This window comes from Toxorhynchites rutilus, chromosome 2, assembly GCF_029784135.1.
Source record: "Toxorhynchites rutilus septentrionalis strain SRP chromosome 2, ASM2978413v1, whole genome shotgun sequence".
NCBI lineage: Eukaryota > Metazoa > Arthropoda > Insecta > Diptera > Culicidae > Toxorhynchites > Toxorhynchites rutilus.
The window spans coordinates 191,924,500-191,946,280 of NC_073745.1; the positions used below are offsets into that span (position 1 = coordinate 191,924,500).

Here is a 21,781-nt window from a genome sequence, read left to right on the forward strand (position 1 = left end):
ATTTTTCAAAAAAAAATCCTTCAATAATTCGTTTGAGCGTCACTTGTCGGTGATTGATGGCATGATTTAGGAAGAAATTTCAAGCATTTTTCCCCCCTGTTGGGTGTGGACCACTGCGTCCATTATTTTGAACTATTGTGGTATACCCCTTTTTTATACTACACTTCAAGCTTATCTACTGCTTTCAAGCATACATTCTTGTTGAATTTTGATGAATTTGGTACAGTATGTAATCTACTATCCAACCTTTGTCAGAGCTACATCGCGAGAAAAAAACTTTAGTTTTGGTGTTAACAATTATCTGCGTTCTAAAATGAAGCAAGCCCGACTCAATGGCTTGGCAATTCATTCGATCGACATTCGATAAGATCTTGATTTAGATGCAATAGGGGATCAGCTAAAGCACGCAAGGCAAAAATATAACTAGAAAATAGGTGAACTTGATATGACATTTCTAGCCTTCTAAATACGAATAAACTGCTCGAAGTGAAAATTGGTATAAGTGAGTAATTTCAACAAAATATAATAATCTCAAAACTAGTGAAAGAATCGAAAAAACTTTTTGGGGCGCCATTTTCATAGTTTGCCGGGGGCGATGTCAACCCTCACTACGCCGCTGGTCTCCATAATTATAATATTGTATTTTTCGAAAAAAAAAATCCTTCAATAATTCGTTTGAGCGTCACTTGTCAGTGATTGATGGCATGGTTTAGGAAGAAATTTCAAGCATTTTTCCCCCCTGTTGGGTGTGGACCACTGCGTCCATTATTTTGAACTATTGTGGTATACCCCTTTTTTATACTACACTTCAAGCTTATCTACTGCTTTCAAGTATACATTCTTGTTGAATTTTGATGAATTTGGTACAGTATGTAATCTACTATCTAACCTTTGTCAGAGCTACATCGCGAGAAAAAAACTTTAGTTTTGGTGTTAACAATTATCTGCGTTCTAAAATGAAGCAAGCCCGACTCAATGGCTTGGCAATTCATTCGATCGACATTCGATAAGACCTTGATTTAGATGCAATAGGGGATCAGCTAAAGCACGCAAGGCAAAAATATAACTAGAAAATAGATGAACTTGATATGACATTTCTAGCCTTCTAAATACGAATAAATTGCTCGAAGTGAATATTGGTATAAGTGAGTAGTTTCAACAAAATATAATAATCTCAAAACTAGTGAAAGAATCGAAAAAACTTTTTGGGGCGCCATTTTCATAGTATTTCGGGGGCGATGTCAACCCTCACTACGCCGCTGGTCTCCATAATTATAATATTGTATTTTTCGAAAAAAAAAATCCTTCAATAATTCGTTTGAGCGTCACTTGTCAGTGATTGATGGCATGGTTTAGGAAGAAATTTCAAGCATTTTTCCCCCCTGTTGGGTGTGGACCACTGCGTCCATTATTTTGAACTATTGTGGTATACCCCTTTTTTATACTACACTTCAAGCTTATCTACTGCTTTCAAGCATACATTCTTGTTGAATTTTGATGAATTTGATACAGTGTGTAATCTACTGTCCAACCTTTGTCATAGCTACATCGCGAGAAAAAATTTTTTAGTTTTGGTGATATTTGTTTGCTTTTTTCCTTCAGTGCTAATAAAATACAAATGGTCTTTTTCGAGACCTGATTGATTCAAATTCTAATCCAAATTCCTTGAGCTATCATTTTTTTATGCCTCTTTCAAATGAACGCTAATGGCTTTGTTCGTTGATTACTCGATATTAAATTGTTCCTAGATAAACAAAACCTTGCTTAAAAGACACAAGGGAGTCACATAGGGGAAATTTTCCAGGGTTATTAGAACTGCTATCTAGGTACGATCCACTTCTTAAGAAGCATATGATAAAGTTGAAGCATTGCGGCACTGAGGAAGAAAATAGTTTCAAATCATCGACATAATCAATCGATATATTTAAAGATTGAAAATGGAAAAATCCATGAAAAATAATATTTGTTTTGGATGGGAAACAGGCTACTGATTTGAGTAACCACATCCTTCATCAATTGGAGAGTGTTGGCTTAGATTTTATCAAGAGCCCTTCACAATCTTTCGACAACGTAGGACCATGGAGAAAAATTTAGATTTTGTTTAGAAAGCTAATGGAAACGTCGATCCTGAAATTGGCAACATTCTACATTGAAATTTCCGGATGGTTCCAAAATCCGCGCGGGAGAGCCGTCCAGTGTGTTCTTACTAATGAAGCTTACTAATGAAGACCGGCCAGTCTTCAGAAGGTATTTCATCATTAATGCGGGCGGTAGCTGGGGTTGAGCACCGCTGAGTCATCAAGAATCCTGCTCAGGTTGATACCATTTGTGCGTACAACTTGATTTCCCTCTGATCTTCCAGTATCCGGTCCTTACAGCCAATCTTTGACATTTTCTCGGAATTCACGACTGAGCCACCTCAACTGGCACTCTGCTATTTCTCGGATAATCTAGTGACACTTTTCAAACGATTCTCTACTCGCTCGTTGTTGTCCCCGCTTTAGCTTTAAGGTCTTCTAAACATCGGGCAACCGCAACCCGATCTATGTTGGCGATGTCAATCGCATCTCCAAATCAGCTCTGCACATTGAGGCAACCCAAACATGATGAAATCGTTAAGTTTTCATCTGTCATCATGAATTCAAAATCGCTGGCAGAGATGTCATTTCTTCAACTATCGCAGGAAATCATATGAAGAGCGAATTATGAAAACATAATTTAAAAAAAAAAAGTTTCTATAAGAGTTTTTTCTTGACTCGATCGAGAAGAAAAAAAACAACAGTACTTAATTTTACAAATGACATTAAATTGAAAATATGTGCGACATTTCAAAACTCTTCAGTGGTTTGATACCATGAACACCATAATACAATAATACAATATGTTATTTGCAATTAAATACTGTTAATCTTGTTCGAAATTCAAATCCACTGCGTGAAACAGAGAACTTTCATCAAATTTTGTGATTGCATTAGAAATACAAGAAAAGAATACGTTGCCATTCGGCAGTAGGCTTCAATAAGATTTCGCATAAATTCAAAACAACTGAAAACATGGAAAACAAATAATTCTAGTAAAAACATTCATGTTCGATATTCCGTAGCTAGTCACGGTAGTGCCGTTCTGTTCTCATCATGTATCACTTCCGACAACATCCCGGCAAAAATTAAAATGTCAACAGCAATTGAACGAAAAGGTTGCCGACACACATCGCGCGCAACTCGACATGCTGAGTTGTATCGAAAAAGTTGGTCCGACCTAAGTTGCCAGTTGCCTAGTGTGTATGCTCCCATTTGATTACACATGCTCTCAACTTTTTTGATATATTCGTTAAGTTGCTTTCCAACTTAGGTTGCCTAGTATGTAGATGGCCTAACTCTCGTTAGAGGCGAATGAACTGCAAATTTAAAGGCCTCTTAAAAACAAAGAACCTCAACTTTTCATTCTTCTTTCTTTTCCTCTTCTCTTCTAAGGCGTGGTGCACAAATCACGTAACTCTTAAAAATCCTGATTTTCGACCCCCTCCCTCCCATGGGTAAAGCAATTCCTAACTCTAACACACAGTAAGTAATGCAACTCCCGGCTTCTAGCGTTACGTAATTTGTGTACGACGCCTAGCTGACGCTCTTTTTCTACTATCATTCACAGACAGTAAAACCTGTTTTTGTGCGATTTTTTTTGTGCGGTTTTTTATGCGGTGTATGAAAAGAAGCATATTTGACGAAGTTATCATCCATTTAGATTTTTCGTTTATATGCATTTCAGTGCGAAAAAACCATATTTGCGTTTCAATTATCCACTTCTGAAATCATTCCCCTCCTCTCATCAAATGCTCTAAGTTTTTCTAAGTTTTTGCATGACATGATTTCTAGCAGCAACACGTTTCAACATGCAACTAAAAGCACAAAACTACGCGCAACCGAAGAGGCAAAGTGTACCATCGCAAAGCAGGGAAACAAATGAAAATTGAATGGTGAATGGCGTGGATTTGTGTTATTTTCATGGGGAGAACTTTTCTTATGCGGTCCCTATCTACCGCGCAAAAAATGTTTTTTTTAAATGTGTACCGAACACGATTTTTTAAAGCTGCTGGTGAATTTTTGCACGATTTTTTTTTGTGCGGTCCCTAAAAAAGGTTTGCCTGTATTTATTTCTACCAAGCCCCTCTTCAGCTTCAGCTTGAAATAACATGATACGTTGAGCTTCTGCTGTGCTGTTAACACTGCAATACAAACACTCGATCTTACGCTTTCGGTAGGATCGATAAGCTTTTCTTCTCCCATGTTTTCTTCGTTGTTGGCATTTTCCATGCTTTGAACCCTTCCTTGAACTAGTTTCGAACCAAGTGATCGCTAGAGGATAAACGGTAACGGGAACCTGAAGATGATCGTTACAGGACGTCTTTTCCTCATCGCATCGTTTGAAGACGTGTGAGGCACTTGACTGCTTGATCTGCTCGTCGATACAGACACAAATAAAGTGTTCCCAAAGCTTACATGCATCGCATTGCCCACTTTCTGCCTCTACAGAGTTCTCCCGTGCACAGGACTGACAGTTTCGGGGGTCTTCCATACTTCTCATACCCCAAATTTCTTTAAGAATGTTTTGGATTTGGTCCCCAGCTCTTTTAGCAACACTATTAGATTAAATTCCATTTCTTATAAAATTGGTGGGCTATGATTCCAGAAACGGTGTTGGACCTAAATATTCCAGAAATTAAAATTATTTCGAAAACTGAATTTTGATACTACTACGCTATATGTTTTGATGAGAACTAAATCATTTTTGAAATCACATTTGAACCCTTTTGTAGCATGTTACCGGAAATTTTACAATTATTTCTATTCTCGCAGATGGCTTCTCAAAACAGAAGTTTGGTTGGAATTGTATATTTGGCGACATCAGCAAACGAGGGCCTTGGGTTTGTCCTTGTTGTTTTCAATAACTCTAAACGCAACTGCCGATCGCAAGTTCTACTATGACGCGTGCTTTGACCCAACTTTCACAACTTTCGAAAAACTGAACACTTAAATAGGAACACAGATTGTGCACATTATAATCAGGAAAGAAAGCATTTTTTTATCCCATTTGTTTATTTTACTTTAGGCTCATTTTTTTTTTAAATTTAAGCTGTGACAGAGCCGGATTTTAATCGTGTACATGTTACGTGTTTTATGGTATCTATAAATTGTACATTACATAGTAGCCATTCAGGCGTAGGTGTATTCCGTCTGTTTATCCATTGTTCGGTTAGACCGGGCAGCGGAGACACTTGATATGATCATTGTTTTGTTATTAAAAGCACAACATCCCAATGTTCTTGCAAAGCAGAGTAATTTCAAGCAGAAGCTTATACGGATGAAGACAGGCCAGGATTCCAACCGTGAATCGATCTCCATCACTGATGATTGTTGCGTGGATGTAGTTATTCAATAACAACACGGCCTGTATTCCATGGTGTACCTGCGATTATCATGGCACAGCTAAGGGTTAGTTGACAGAGATAAGAATCAGGATCACTGCGGTAAATTGTGTGATTATTTAACTGCGAACTTTCGACCACTCAACGAAACAAAATCCCAAAAATGGAATGTGAATGATAACGTTTTGTTAGTACTCATAACCTGTATGCATTATCAAACATACAAATTTCGAAGATTATCTCTGACTTTGGTCCGATTGAGGGTTGAAACTATTGTAAATATAAAAAAACCAAAATTTCTTACCATTTACTGACAACATTTAATGGTTTTAATGAATTTTAAAAGAACTAAAAAAAATATTACGATCTCGAATAAAAATCGAACAGATTTCAAATCAGTAAAGATACTGCTACCTCGGACAAGTCAAACATATGTTTTTTACAAAATGGAGAATGTTTGAAAACAAAAATTATGGTTTCGCATGTTTTTATGACGATTTCATTTTTTTAAAAATATAAAATATAAATTTGGAAGTAATCGGTTAGGTAGAACATAAGATATCGTGTACACCTGTTTCAAAAAACCAGTTTCAAGAAAAACGCGTTTGAAGTTTGGTGTCAAGGCCGTACTAGACTAGATATCGCATCACTAAAATGGCTATAACTCGGTGAATAATATGATTTTCGAAACTTCTTTCCGGAGTATATCCTTGAATGTCTAAACTTTAGAAATATATAAAATATTTTTTTTTTCAAATGTCTAGACTGCAATACCCCTCTACAATTGTAGCAGTCCAATGAGCTAAGTGAAAGATGGCAATTGTTAAGAGCTAAGCCTCTTGATTGCGGTCCCAAGCCTTCTCTCGGATTTTCTAATAAATTATTGAACGCCCATCGTATGTCAACACTCGGCGACTAACAAGAATAGAGTGAGGCTGCATGGGGTTATCTAGCAGTGAAAAGGCACGGATTGTTATATTCCAATTGAATCTAGACATAGTTTTTCATGAATGTGAACTGAAGACTGATAAATAGGATGGGATTTTGATAAAAAAAAACATAAATAACTGAGAATGATCATATCGATACTCATCTTAAATTTCATTAGAAAAACATAAGAATATGGAATATTCTGTTCAATCGATTGCGAAGACTCTGTGAATATATCATGCTAAGAACATATGTCACATTTGTGGGGAAATAATCGTCATAAACTATATCACATTCGGCAACTCCGATTTTTCACGCGATTCGTTTTCATCGTTCTTTGCGCTTGGTAGTTAAAAAGCTAAGAGAAGAAGCAAGTTGCAAGTTTTTTTTTCTGAGAATGAGAATAATCATTGCGCAATGCGGATAAGCCCCTGTTTATTCCAAAAACATTTTTTTGGACACTCATGTGTTTTCTACTAATCAAGCCCTTTCATTTGATACCCATATTGATGGGGTTTTGATAAAATATGTAGTCCGCCATTTTGTAGCTGCCGCCATCTTGGATTTTAGAGATCATGGAATACGCAGTTTTATAACGACAGCAGAGATAAAAGCGTGCTCCATATTTCAGATTAATCGGTAAACAGAAAGGAGGGTAAATTTCTATTGATGGGGGTTTGTATGTTTACCTGTAGGGTTGTACAGGTAAACATACAAACCTATTTACAATAGGTAATGCTAAATAAAATCGTTTAAAAGTATAGTATAAAAACTATATTTCTTTTTTTGTTTATTTATTTATTATTCTACATAACCTATATTTACATTCAAGTGCCTATTCTATCAAATTCCGTTTGAAAATCCTATTCAAATTGAAAGAGAAAAGTATCACATCTTGGTTACGAGGCGATCAAAATGTTAATGATTCAGATCCAATTTACAGGTGAATACCGTTGCTACCAAGCCTGTCCTAGTTATATTTATTTTATGTTCTACTGTATCCACAAACCATATGCGGCAGAACGTAGCTGGTTCGCTACACGTAGCCATCAGGAACTGGGAACAAAAATAGGATAATTACTAGCTGAAACACTATGTAAATAGGCCAACGTGATATATGATCAAGGGGATTTTGCACCAAGATAAAATAAAAAATCGGGTTGATAAAAAAAATTGCGTAAACCACCATCATTCTGTTTCAATCAGAGGTTTCAATAAGTTGACCTAGGTAGGTTGTACGCACAAGTGCAATGGAAAATGTAAAAAAAATCATGATTTTTATTTGACGCGTTCCAAGTTGTATTTAGTTACGATATTGGAATCGCGAACCATTGTGAAACTCATTTTTTTGTTTGAAAAAATTCGTGCGACAATTTTTGGCAAGTGAAGCAATTTCCGTACTCCCGCAGTCTTTTCGTTTAACGGAATTGGACCTCATGTCAAAGTCGGACCAAAGACGTTCAGGTTTATGTGACAAAATCTTGAAAGACATCATCAAAGAAAATGATTCGGTCAATTGATACTGAACAAACAAAAATTGATTTCGAAGCTTTAAACATTCATAGCATAATACTCTGAAGAAAACATACGAACGTCATTTAAAGTATTAGAAAGTGGGAGAGAACCCACAGTCTTCCACAATCCACCGGCCAAATTATTTAGAAATGTTATTCTGACCACCCAATTAGTGTGTCGTGTTAATCAGGAGTTGCTGACTCCTACATTTATCAACGCTTTTCCAAGCAAGCCTAGATGGAATAGATGTTGGAGTAACGTTCCTGGGATGTGAACAAAACATCTGTTGACGTTTTGCCAAGAACAATAATCATGAGGAGCACACCAATATATGAAAACTTTACCTCCATTAAACTTTCACTTTCTTACTATTTTTTTTCCAGAGAATCACAGCAAGCATCCTACCAGAACTTGATGCACGATCGGCGAATCGTGAGAGGCAGCAATTTCACTTCCAGTGGAGTTCAAGCGGTAAGTAGCTCACGAAAGCGAAAGCATATCGTGAGTATTTTTACCCAGGCTTGGTACGCAGTAGAGAAAAATCCTGTAAGATGTAATTATATTTTCTACGTAGTTACCTAGAGCAAGCTATCAGCATAATGTTTGGTGCCATGTTGTACTAATTTGTGTTATGTCTATCACCCGTTCCTTTTCTTCCCCTAATTACTGTGGTTCGATTTATCGGATCAATATTGCAAAACAAAAAAAATATAAATTCAACCCTCCTCCTTCAGTGGAACCCTTATTTCGCTTATGCTGGTCTTCTATCAGGAAAGGTGAGTTCGGACATTTGTAACCGCAGATAGCCTTTCCAAGTGCAAACAGACAATGCTGCTGATCTCAACAAGAGAATGATCGTTATAATTTGCCTTCTGCTATTTTCAATACAATGTACCTTTGTATAAAATGGATACTACAATACGCGTAATATGAAAAAATCGGAACGTGTTTTGATTAAATGTTTCTCAAACATATTTTTAACCCTAAACCGATGTAAATATTATTTATGTCTCGAGTGTGATCTAAAACCGATAAATTCTAGGGTTTAGGATGGAGCCACAGTAATTGAGTAAATCCAATGAAGTTAATCATTGGTAAATAGATATTCTAAAACCCATCGCATTAGGGCCATATTCTCGTATAAAAAATCATTGCTTTCTGTACATTATGAAAAGCAGCACTTCATTATGTCGATACACTAGAATGTCGCTACAAATCCATTGCATTTTTCAAATTCAAAGTATTCTTCCATATAGAATCTGTCCAAAAAATTCCTTATAGATAGATTTTACAAATTTACTACTTCTGTTCCTCAACCAAAAAAACTAATTTTTTTTATTACGCGTATTGTAATTGTCTTCTATAAGAATTTTTATTTACTATACATTCGTTAAGTCATTTGCAATACATACCAAAGCAAAGCAAAATCGACACCACCTGATAAAAGAACTACATTCCAATGCTTATATTTTTTTATTCTTATCACTAACTGTTTACTAATTACATTATACTCACTACCTTCATAACCTATATTCAATAATTTCGCATTACTTTCATTATATAAAAAATAGGAGCCCTATAAAATGCTGGTTTATGCTTTTATATAAAATATTATGTTATAGAATCTTAGGTGATAGTTATCATTGCTTTCTATTGTATCGTGTGAAAACTCAGGAGTAATATATAATTCTCTCTTCATCCATTGATTTCGGAGTCAATTACCATGAATTTGAATTTATCCGGAGGGTAACTCTTTGCAACTTTCAACTTTCATTGTTACAGTCGTGCTTTGTTTTGTTATATTTTAGTTTTCGATTTTTTAAGTGTTTTCGAGTTTTAGAATCGTAGTTTTGTGCTCTGATAATTATACAACGTCCTACATACCCGTACACCTCGGACTCTTTTCGAATTTCTTGTTTGGAGAAGCAGAATCGGTAGTGTGAAATGAAGGAGCGCTGTCATGCTTGTGCTATCACTATCACTGACGAGAACGACGTCGTTTCTTGCCAAGGATTCTGCAAGTCCACGTTCCACCTAAAATATTCACACCTAAGCGCGGACCTGTGGGCTCAGATCAGATCGAGCTCAATGATATTTTGGATGTACCCATCTTGTAGAAAGTTGATGAGTAACGCTCGCTTCCGCAATGCTCTGAGCTCCACGAACGACCTTTTACAGGCGGTTGTCGGTCAACACAGTCAGATGCTTGAAAGCTTGCGAGGTGAGATAAAGAAAAATGCAGACAGAATAAACGAAGTTGCAGAAAAACAACAGCAGCAAGGTCTCTCTAACCGCTCGCCCTGGCCGATAGTTCAACCAAGGTCAACAAAGCGTCCTCGCATCCAAATCGACCCGCCACAGGTCGAAGAGGATGCCACCCGTACGCTTTGTGGTAGCAAAGAGTTGGACCCCGCTTTGTCCGTTCCAATCGTGCATACCGCTGCACGAGAACCTAAATTCTGGCTGTTTTTATCGAGATTTTCTCCACACGCCACTGTGGAGGAGATCTCAAGTCTCGTACAGCGGAATCTAGAAATGAATGAATCGGTTGAAGTGATCAAGTTGGTTCGAAGAGGAGTTAATCTCAATCAACTCTCCTTCATATCGTTCAAGATCGGAGTGGGGATGAAGTGGAAGGAAAGAGCAATGCAGCCAACAAGCTGGCAAAAGGGAATTTATTTCCGCGAGTTTGTGGGTACCGAACGTAACAACACTATTTTTCGAGACGAGCGACGACGAGATAGTCCATCGCAGCAGCGGGACTGTTTCTCCACACCGCTCGCTGCTCCCATCCAGCCGACGGTTGCGATGCAGCAATAACGGAAATTTGTGTGAGGAATCTGAAATGGGTTATGAAGCGAATATTATGCGTATTGTAAACAATAATGTCCTAAGTCTACCTACTCTATCTGTTGTTACCGATGGAATAGAGTTTCGTCCTGTTGCTCCGCTGATCGTGGGAAACCCTGTGGAACAGAAAACAGTAATTAGCATATATTTTCAAAATATGAACAGCATCAAAGGAGTAGAAAGACAGAAACATTTATACTTATCATCGCTAGAACTAGACTACGATGCTTATGCATTTGCGGAAACTTACCTGGACTCTTCTATACAAGACGGTATACTATTTCCTTCGTGTTTTTCGGTCTATCGTTGCGACAGAAACACGCTTAATAGCGATAAGCGAACTGGCGGCGGGGTGCTTGTTGCGGTCCATCGTCGCATCATCAGTACAGAGGTTGCTCGAGCTGAAAACAATGAAGCGATCTGTGTTAAACTGAAAACAGTGAATGGAAATGTATTTTTGTTTTGTGGATATATTCCACCTACCTCGAATATCGCTCGTTACCACTCGTTTGTTGTGTTTGTTGAATCCGTTATGAGCATCGTTCAGCCGGGTGACACTGTGCTCGTGAGTGGAGATTTCAACCTACCGAATTTAAATTGGAATCAGTATATCGAAGAAGGGGATTATTCGTTTCTCTTACCTGAGCGAATTGTTTCGCAAAGTGAAGTAGCCATTGTTGATGGATTCTCGTCGTCTGGACTGATGCAAGTTTGTGATATACCGAATCAAAACAATAAATATTTGGATTTGGTGTTCACCACTGACACCGAATTATGTCAAGTTGTTGTGACAGACCCGATTATTAAGCACGAAATTCACCACTTCGCTATGCAAATCATGATCACTATTGCTACACTGCGCGAAATGGAAGTTGAGAAGTTCAGGAGGCACTTAAATCTCAACTTAATGGACGCGACGTTGGTTAAAGCAGCACTAAGGAGTGTTCCGTGGAATGAAATCTTCATATCGTCAGCTGATTTTGAACGTGATGAAGAAAGTTATAGGCAGCACGCCACATCAATGTTTGAGTTTCTTAACTCAATCGATGTTTTTCACTGCGGACTCGAATGTTCTACAGTTGTATGCAACAGTGTAGACTTCAACGTTATGTCGCTGTATTTCGTGCTGTTCACCATTTTCGCAAGGTTTGCCCCTTTTAATAGGGTCTACCCGAGATCGACAACCCCGTACCCGGAATGGTTTTCATCAGCTGTTATTCAAGTTCTCAAGGACAAACGAAAAGCGTTGAGAAAAATGCATAAGAACAGAAATCCGGAAAATGTTACTTCTTACAAACAGCTGCTGCGGTCGTTCAAAGTGTTACACAGAGAAGCGTATCAAGTGTACATCACTGGGATCCAGAATGGGATAAAGGAAAACCCGAAGTCGTTTTGGAAATTCGTGAATAGCAGACGAAAAAATAGGGGAATTCCGGACGTGATAAGTTACGGTAACCGATCTTCAACTTGTGGACAAGAGACCGCCGAGCTCTTTGCGGAGTATTTCAAGAGCGTTCATCAAAATGACCAACCGAGAATAGTCGACTCTTCGATTGACAGGACCGATGACCTGTTGGTTCTCTCGCACCGTGAAGTGAATCAAGGTCTATCGGATTTGGACCCGGGTAAGTCAGCAGGACCAGATAGACTCCCCGCAAAACTTCTGAAAGAAATCAGGGATGAACTTATCGAACCCCTGACTACTCTATTCAATTATTCGCTTACGTCCGGCTACTTCTCGCCACTGTGGAAAATCTCGCACATTACTCCAATCCATAAGAAGGGCCCACGTTCAGATGTCGAAAACTACCGGGGTGTTGCAATCCAGTCTGCGATGCCAAAGTTATTTGAACGACTTGTTTACTCTCGCCTTTATGAACGTATTATCGACCGTGTGTCAGCAGCACAACATGGTTTCGTAAAAGGAAAGTCAGTTGTGACGAACCTATGCGAATTTTGCTCTACCGTCACGGATTATATATCTAAAGGGTATCAGGTGGACTGTATATACACAGATATGAGCAAGGCTTTCGATGTAGTAGGAATAAGCAGCATAATGCACGCGGTGGCTGACTTCGACATTCACGGAAAAATGTTCGAATGGATTGGGACGTATTTGGAGAGCAGAACACAATATGTGAAAGTGCACAACAACGCATCCAGGTCTTTCGGTGTTAGTTCAGGTGTTCCGCAGGGTAGTCATTTGGGGCCTATTCTGTTTGTCATGGTCATGAATAAACTACCATCATGTTTGGCCAACGCAAAAGTGCTCATATACGCAGACGATGTGAAGATTTTCCTGCCCGTGAAAAACATCGATGATTGCCATCTTCTTCAGCAAGATTTAGTCAATTTTCGGAGATTCGTCGAGAGCAACGGACTGAGTGTAAACCCCAGCAAGTGCTCCGTTATTACTTACACCAGGAGAGCTCAGCCGATAACTTTCGACTATAGGCTAGGAGGTACGGATCTACAACGAGTAGAGTATGTCCGAGACTTAGGCGTGACGATGGATCAATCCCTCACGTTTAACCTCCACCTAGAACGAATAGTCAAGGAAGCGCTGCAACTATTTGCTCTCACTCGTCGTTTTGGGCAAGAATTCACTGACCCGCATGTAATTCTGAAGATCTACACCAGCCTTGTACGGTCTAAACTCGACTTTGCGAGTGTAGTGTGGCGACCGCAATACGATCTGTATATCCAAAGATTAGAAAATGTCCAGAAAAAGTTCCTGAAGTTTGCGCTGAGGAATTTAGGATGGAGAGGAGACCACCTGCCAGTATACGAAGATCTCTGCTGTTTAGTGGACATGGATACTATCAAAAGTAGACACAGAATCGCAGATATGACTTTCTTCTGTAAACTATTGAGCGGACGGATAAGAAGCCCGTGTCTCTACGAACGGATAAATTTTAACACCAGCCCCGTTTCTCTTCGTCGCCGGAGAATTTTTGATCCACCTCTGAGGTCCAGAAATTACACCCAACACGAACCTACAACTCGATTCATGCGTGAGTTTAACATGCTGCAAGAAGTGATTTCCATAGATATGACAACAGAAGAAATTCGAAGAAGACTACGATTATTTTTAAGAGGTCAACTAAATGTATAAGTGATGATGTGTTTTATTTCTGTTTTCATGTTTAGTTTTTATGATGAGTTTTATTTTCCATGTTTAGTTTTTAAGAAAGATAACGGGCTTGCAGCCTATAATCTAATCTAATAAACTAATTACCTAATTAAAAAAAAATTGCATATGATCTCCAACATATGTCAACTCGGCTGGCTCCAATCTGAATGTACAATTTTCGAACACTTTTGTAGTAATGTAGTGACGAATGAGTCCAAAAATTTAAACCCTCTGTAAACAAACAAGGAAGAAGAAGGAAAAGCAATCGATTTTTTTTTTTTTTTTTGAAAAAGAGAGCGTGGCGTTGGAGGTGCAATATTTTGAACGTTAATATCTCTTCGTCGGCGAAACGAAGTGGTATGATAATCATCTCTTTTTGAAGATAAAATGTCTAAGAGTTATATGCGTGTTACTTATTGATCCATAAACTTGTTTCAATACCATGAAAACTGCTTTGGAAACAGGCTATTGCAATCACACAAATTTGTATATAAGTGGGTACTCGTTCGTAAATCCACTTAACGTAAGAACACACTAGGTGGCTCTCTCGCACGGATTTTTCAATGCGGATACAACTTTCTGAACATTATTGTTGAATAGAGGAGCAGTATATGAAAACAGAATGGTTGAAAATAAATGAGAGAATGTTTACCTGAGCGAAGATGATTATAAGTGTCTAAAATTGTGCATTCTTTCAATAATTTTAGTGGTATTCGAGATTCCGCAGCCGTCTGAACGCCGAATGCTTTTGACGTACTGTCTCACCTGACAGTATATTCCTACTCGCTTACTGTGCCACTTCCAAAAGCGCATATACATTAATATTCTCACAAAACCATCCTGGCTCTTCATTTCCATAGAACTACCGCAGCGACTTTTAAACAACTCTTATATTTGTAACGCGAAACATTACAATCAAACACATCGTAGCACCTGTTAAAGACACATCTTTCGCATGGGCTCGTTGAATCCAAAAATTTGTTCGTGAGGAGTAGTTGTATAAAAAAAACGTGAGCGTAAATAACGCGATGTTACGTCTCACCTCAAGTCGTTCCAGGTGTATTAGCATACAGCGACTTTCGAGTGCTCCCGTGACCGAGTGGTTTGCGTCACATCTAACATGCTGGAGGTTCGGGTTCGATTCCCGTTCTGGTCGGGGGAGTTTTTCGGAACTTAAGTTTGACACAAACAAGTTTTTTACTGCATCTTGTTAACAACAAAACAAAAATCCTAAAACTTGAAAATGCAATAGGTGTTGATTTTACTCCTTATTCCCCTACATTATGTTTCCTACTCTTAAAACTGACGGAACCTCTGCTTCTATATTCTATTTTTTCTTCTATTTTGAGCTCAACTCTGCTGTTAAATGTAAGAAAACTGAAACATTGTGTTTCTTATCATCCTGTTTGATCACTAATGTCACAATTGAACGGTTTTTTTCGTAGCTGTGACGTGTTTCATTCGCTCGCTTGCCTAATGCTCATCAGCTTCCGCGACCTTACCTCTTCATTCAATAGCTACACTGACTCAAGGACAACCGTTTTGTTTGTTTGTCAGTCAATAAGATTATACTCGTTTATTGATGAAAAGGTCATTATAACATTGGACAATATTGACAAGTTCGGTGGTGTCTAGTCAATCAAAATATCATATTACCATTCTTGCCGTTGTATTCTTCCTTCACACTTCACAAAAGAAAACAAACTTCTAGTTAATTAAATAAAGCAGCCTCGAATTATGTGAATACTTTAAATAATTTTATGTCCATTTTGTTATATCCACGAATGTATTATTATCTAATTGACACAGATTGTTAGGAAAAATATTCATAATAATGTTAAGATGGATGGACGATTAATTCACGACATGAAAAACGCATACACTCTGTCCAACTTCTATAAGACCATCCTGATTCTATTTCGTTACAACACAAACAGTTAGAATTTCAACAAGATACATTCATACATTGTTGAATGCTTGGAATAAAGTATATTTAACGTCAATTTTATTCAAAATAATTGTTTGTTTATTTATTGTGCTTAAATCTGATAATTCCAGCTGTCCAGTTTCTACAAGACCATTTCAAAATTCATAAGTATTATGAATGAAAAATTGAAAACGATCGGCTGATTTACATGTCAATAATTGGCAACCGTACCATTTCGGCTAATAACCTGGAAAATTCGTGTTGGAATACTGTTTACTAAATTCTACTGAACGGATTTCTCGATATTTTTCCATGTTTCCCAAATTGCGACTTCGAGCTCTTCAATCGTGGTGTACCGTTTTCCGTCAGTGCAGATTCTGCATACAAAGATCGTCCTAAGATTTTCTACAGGATTCAAGTCTGGAGAGCGAGCCGGCCAATCCAAAAAATTATGTTATGGCCCTTAATCCGCGCTCAGTTTCCTTGCTGGTATGAATAGTAGTATTGTTTTGCTGGAATGTGAATTTTCTGTGACGATATCCACGCAAAAACGGTAGGAGAGTGATTTCCAGAACATGTATGTAATCCTTGAATGTTGTGAAAGCTTTCCGGTTGCACAGAATCCCGCCCAAATCCTGCACGAGCCTCCACCATAATTCCTGGTTGAATAATAGTGTTCCCGTTCCTCCGTAAATCATGCCAGTACCCGTTGAAACCATCAGAACCATCCAAATTGAACTCTTTTCGTCAGTGAAGATAATCTAGCATTAAATAATTTTTCGGAATAGTGTATAGCCAAATGTATTCTTTTGAAAACATTCTTTGTCATCGGTTCATGTGAGCTTTGGCAAAATTCAGACGTCTTCCGTTGTGAGATGGTGTAAGATGAGGAGCTCTAACCATTTAAGCCCTCTTTTTTACGTTTTGGTTGTTTACCAAATTTTTTACCACAACTTGACGAATTGTCAACCGAGTAATATTTTAATTGAAATATTGCTCTATTTGCATAAGCGATTTTGAGATATTCGAATCTGTTCTAGCTATTTTCCGCTTATCCCGGCCAAAGAGCTTCGATTTATGTGAGGCTCTCTCCTCCTTACCGTATCCTTGAGAATTCGCCAAATAATTGAGCACTAATTGATGGGATCATCCAATCCGACGAGCAATTTCTTTAATACCAAATTTTTTTTGGTAAAATGTATCGATTCGACTTTCTTCTCTCTCCGTGAGCACTTTTCCCTTCGGCATTTTTCAGATTTATTGATCAAAACAACTAGACCAACGGAAAATGTAACTGGTCTTATACAAACTTGACACTTGAAAAATACTAAAACATTCGTTTACGCTTAGCGCATGCACACACACATATGTAAATCATGCAATGTATGGTAGTCACCAATACCTACTCACTAGAATATAAATTGAAGCGTTGTTTATTTATAATGACACAAAACAGCATGATCATCACCTGGTCTTATAGAAGATGGACAGAGTGTAGATTTAATAAAGTGGTAGAGTAAGTGGGGGAAATTTGGACCACCTAAGCAAATCGCCTAAAATTTCCGAACCAATACGGTCTAAATAAAAAAAAAGTCACATTGTACACTGAGCTTCACTTGTTTTCTCTCAATCAATCATGTTTAATCATTATATCATACTTCAAACTACCTAATATGTAATAAAATAAAAGAGATGATTTTCGGACATTAAAATTTGATATGGGTGATTTGGACCAATGTGTGTTACATCGAAAGAAACATACTTATGTAACAGTGTTCTGGGATCGATACCAGGTGTCTTAGCCAGATTCCAGACAAGAAAAATTGTATTGCGACCATTTCGAATTCTGCATAGATCGAAAAATTTCTAGACCGGCACTTAGAAAACTTTCAATTTAATATCCTTTATATCTGTGTTACGCGCGCGACGCTCAAACTTATGTAGACTACTTTTTTTTTAACTAATATAATATAAAACAACAAAATAAAAATAAAAATAGTCCATCATCACCAGGATCATGACGGACATAATTGAGAGGACATAAATACAAATTTAAAAAAAGATAATTTAAAAAATTAACTAGTTTGCATAATATAATCCGTTCAAAAAAAAAACTTCGTCAGGTTAATTGAAAATATTAAAAACAAACTGCAAAAAAAATCCCACATTAAATTATCCGTTCGTATAAAACTTCGTCATAAAATTTAAAAATATATCGGTCGGCTGTTAATGAAACACAACTTTCACGTGTGAAATACAGTGCCTCTTAAATTCTGTAAGTGTTGTTGCACGTTTAATATGTCTTGGCATCGAGTTGAACACATTTATACCTTTGAAATACAACGAATTTTGTGTAGCACATGTCAAGAAATTGGGTGCTCTCAATTCATTCGCGTTTCTTGTGTTATGACTGTGAAAGTCACTTCCTCTTTCAACTCGATCACACAAATATCGAGGCAGCAAACCTTTAACTACTTTGAAAATGAACACCATAGTTAATTAAACAATCCTTTGCCATTGAAGATCAGGAAGTGAATCTGTTACACTTTAGTATCAACCGCATTATTTTATTTTGCTGTAATCTCGATATTTGTGTTTCATTGGCCAGAAATAAAATGGAAGAGCAAAAGTCTTAATGGGCAGAGATGATTGATTTGTATAGCTGTATTTTGCTGCAAATAGTTAAATCGTTTTTCAATCGGCATAAGATTCCATACTTCTTGGCAATTTTCTTGATGACATTGTCAATGTGAGTGTTGAACGTGAGTTTGTCATCAATAATCACGCCAAGATTTTTAATTTCCCGAACGCGATCAATAGTCTCATCATCAATAAAAATAGAGACGTTTTCATTTGAACGAATTCGCGAGATTACCATATATTTCGTTTTTCTTATGTTCGATTTTAATTGCTTATACTTCAACCATCTACTTAAAGAATGCAAATCTCCATTTAAATGTGACCCGACCTGATTTAAATCATTAGCTGCAATGAATAATACAGTATCATCTGCAAGAAGATTGATATCACAAAATCGTAAAACTCGTCGCATGTCATTAATGTACATAATAAATAAAATGGGCCCTAACATCTGAAGAAAATCACTTCTTGATGACCTGCGTTGCTCTTTCAAGCTCTTTCTTCTTGCAACGTTGTCTGTCCATTTTTTGTAATATCGTGGCATCTGGAATCAATTAAACCAAATTAAAGTTTTAAGCCTTTATGACCAATTCACCCCACAGAAACGTGTCGAAATCACCCCACACAACATGCAAAAATTAAAAAGAAATTAAATTCAATTATTGTTAACATACAATTTCGCTGCATCAAATAGTTCCTCTTCTGTAGGCTAACAGAACTTTACTGCACAATACACGTTTGTTTAATCAGCGGAAAAAACCTTGAAACAGTAAAAAAACTCACATGTTTTACAATCAAGTGCTTGCTTTGTTCATGATACCGTTTTCCCCCACCTATCAAATTTGACCAAAGTTTTTACGTTAGGTACACACAGATCAACAATGAAAGGAGATGACATTATGAAAAATCCAAGTTGAGCCGCACCTTCCGAGATAAAGGGCTCGTCCAAATCAACCTGGTTGTCCAAATCGCTACAACTTACCCTATGTAGTTGACTGTTATCATGAAGGAGAATAACTTCGCGTCTGTTACTCCCTGTTGTTAGTCTTTTCCACAACAGTTCATTATTCAACTTGTCCTATTGATGTTGTAGGCAGCAGTGGCGTCGAGTGGAGCTTTCGCACCCGGGGCAGAAATGGGTGGTTGCACCTCTTCCCTCTACGCTATCTGTATATGATGTATGCAGAACGGTGAAGTATTTGTTAACGTAGGGGTGTTTCTGCACCCCCAAAATCATATACCCGAAGGCGGTCCGCACCCCCCGCACCCCACACTCGACGCCACTGGTAGCTGTAACAGTTCAGTTTCAGTTCATTACACCTAGATAAAGTGTTCATCGCCCGTCACAATACAGATATTTTTTTCCATCTGACAAACAAGAAAATAGAAATGATAGATTTTCAAATATTTCATTATTAGAAAATATTCTCTAGAATTTGGAATCACATCCATTGTTTTATATGACCTTTTCCATTTTGAAAAATAATACCACTAATGCTAGTCTACACATTTATTGATTCCTTAGTTGAGACAAGCTTCTTCTTCTTCTTCTTAAATGGCACTAACTAGAGGAACTTCGCCGTCTCAACGTAGTATTACTTGCGTCATTTTTACTAGTACTCCGTTGAGATTTCTATGCCAAATAACACGCATTGAATGCATTCAGAGTGGCAAGCTCTAGAATACGCGTGACCACAGTGCAAATTGGACGAAATTTCTTTGACGAAAAATTCCCCCGACCAGAACGGGAATCGAACCCGAACCCCCGGCACGTTAAGTGCGACGCTAACCACACGGCCTTGGGAGCACATTTGCATGCTTATATGTTAGAAATCATTTACTCAATAAACCACATAAGCATAGACTCTCACTGTAAGCATTAATAACCACCAACAATATATTTCAACACAGGGCGACGGCGACAACATTTACAAGGAAGTCGAAGCACGTCGAAGACAAATCCTAAGAAAGAAACATGTGGCACGAAATCAGCGTGGAATTATCGGAACACCTCCTGCCGTTCGTGGTCGCAAGCACGAGAATGTACAAACGGAAAAATACCTCGAAGAAGTTTGACTGACTGTCCCGATAACTTTAGAACATGTTGAAACTAATCATTACTTATCTCTTAATAGCTCTTCGTTCGTCCTCAGGAGATGGACGCTGGCTGCCAGACAGACTTGTTCCTCCATAGACCTCCATCTCCAGCGTATGTGCCCCAGAAGGTGGGAAGGGATGTTGCAACCGAAATCCTCGAGGGAGAGCTGTTCGATTTTGACACTGAAGTTGTACCAATTGTGGAAGTTCTCGTTGGTCGTACCATTGAACAGGCATTGATCGAAGTTCTCCATGAAGAGGAAATTGCGGAAATGAAACGCCAACAGCAGCAAATCATGGCTATTAGAGAGGCTGAGCTGGCTGAGCTCCGACGTCTAGAACTAGAGGACCGCAAACTACAAACCGAAAGGGAACACAGAATACTACAAGACAAGATTGCGCAAGATCTGGACAAAGAAATGCAAGAACGCATCACTGCTTCTAAACTGCTACGGGGAAGAATCGATGATCTACTACCAGATGTCGTCAATGCCGTAGAGAATATCAAAGATGAGAAAGATCTTGTAGAGTTTGAAAAACAAATTGCCCCATGGCTGGCCAAGGAGGTTGCCCAAGAAATCGGACAAATGATTGATTCTAAGGAATTGCTTGAAGGTAATATTCTTCAATCGTTTGTACTCGACTATATGTATTATTATCTCACCTTTTATTCACAGACATTATTCGGGAAGTGCTCATTCAGAAGAAAACAAAACTGTTTGGTGAAACCATTCAAAATAACATGAATGGTACGCAGGATGAAGTTCGCTCAGTAAACAATTCACAAGACAATGCACTAGAAGTCGACCCAAGCACAGAATATGACGAAGGTGTCCCTGAAGAACAAGAATTGTAATATGACGAATAAAAAGGGGATGTTGAAGATTTGTGATACGTTTGATCAATTCAAAATTGTCAATGCACAAAATTGCAATATTTAAACAGAAGCAGTAAAAACAAAATTATTCGCATATAATGAGTCAATGATTGACATAATTTTGTGCAAATAGCAATTTGAAACTATTTTTACAGTAGACTGTAGATGATTTTGAAACACACTTGTAATATATCAAGAAATTTTGTTTGTTAGATTTCTTGTTACTCAATAAAGCATCTCTATATTTTCCAATTAAAACATCTTTCAATTCAGTGTGGTTCGTGAGCTTTGTGGATATGGTTACGTACTCACAATAAGCGATTCTAACATTTAGAAGCTAAAAACAGGGGAATGAATGAACTAAAAAGTATCTTCATATTCGTCGAAGTT

At 37.8% G+C, this 21,781-nt stretch overlaps 1 protein-coding gene across 1 annotated transcript in view; it reads left to right on the top strand.

Annotated features, from left to right (window-relative positions):
* LOC129764768 (radial spoke head protein 3 homolog B) overlaps window positions 1-21,620 on the top strand; it is a 24,869-nt gene extending 3,249 nt beyond the window's left edge. The window contains exons 2-5 of the mRNA XM_055764238.1: window positions 8,251-8,338; window positions 20,329-20,487; window positions 20,553-21,129; window positions 21,192-21,620. Of these exons, the coding sequence (XP_055620213.1) occupies window positions 8,251-8,338; window positions 20,329-20,487; window positions 20,553-21,129; window positions 21,192-21,370 (1,003 nt within the window). The 3' untranslated portion in view covers window positions 21,371-21,620. The remainder of the gene's footprint in view (window positions 1-8,250; window positions 8,339-20,328; window positions 20,488-20,552; window positions 21,130-21,191) is intronic.
* The last annotated feature ends 161 nt before the right edge of the window (window positions 21,621-21,781 follow it).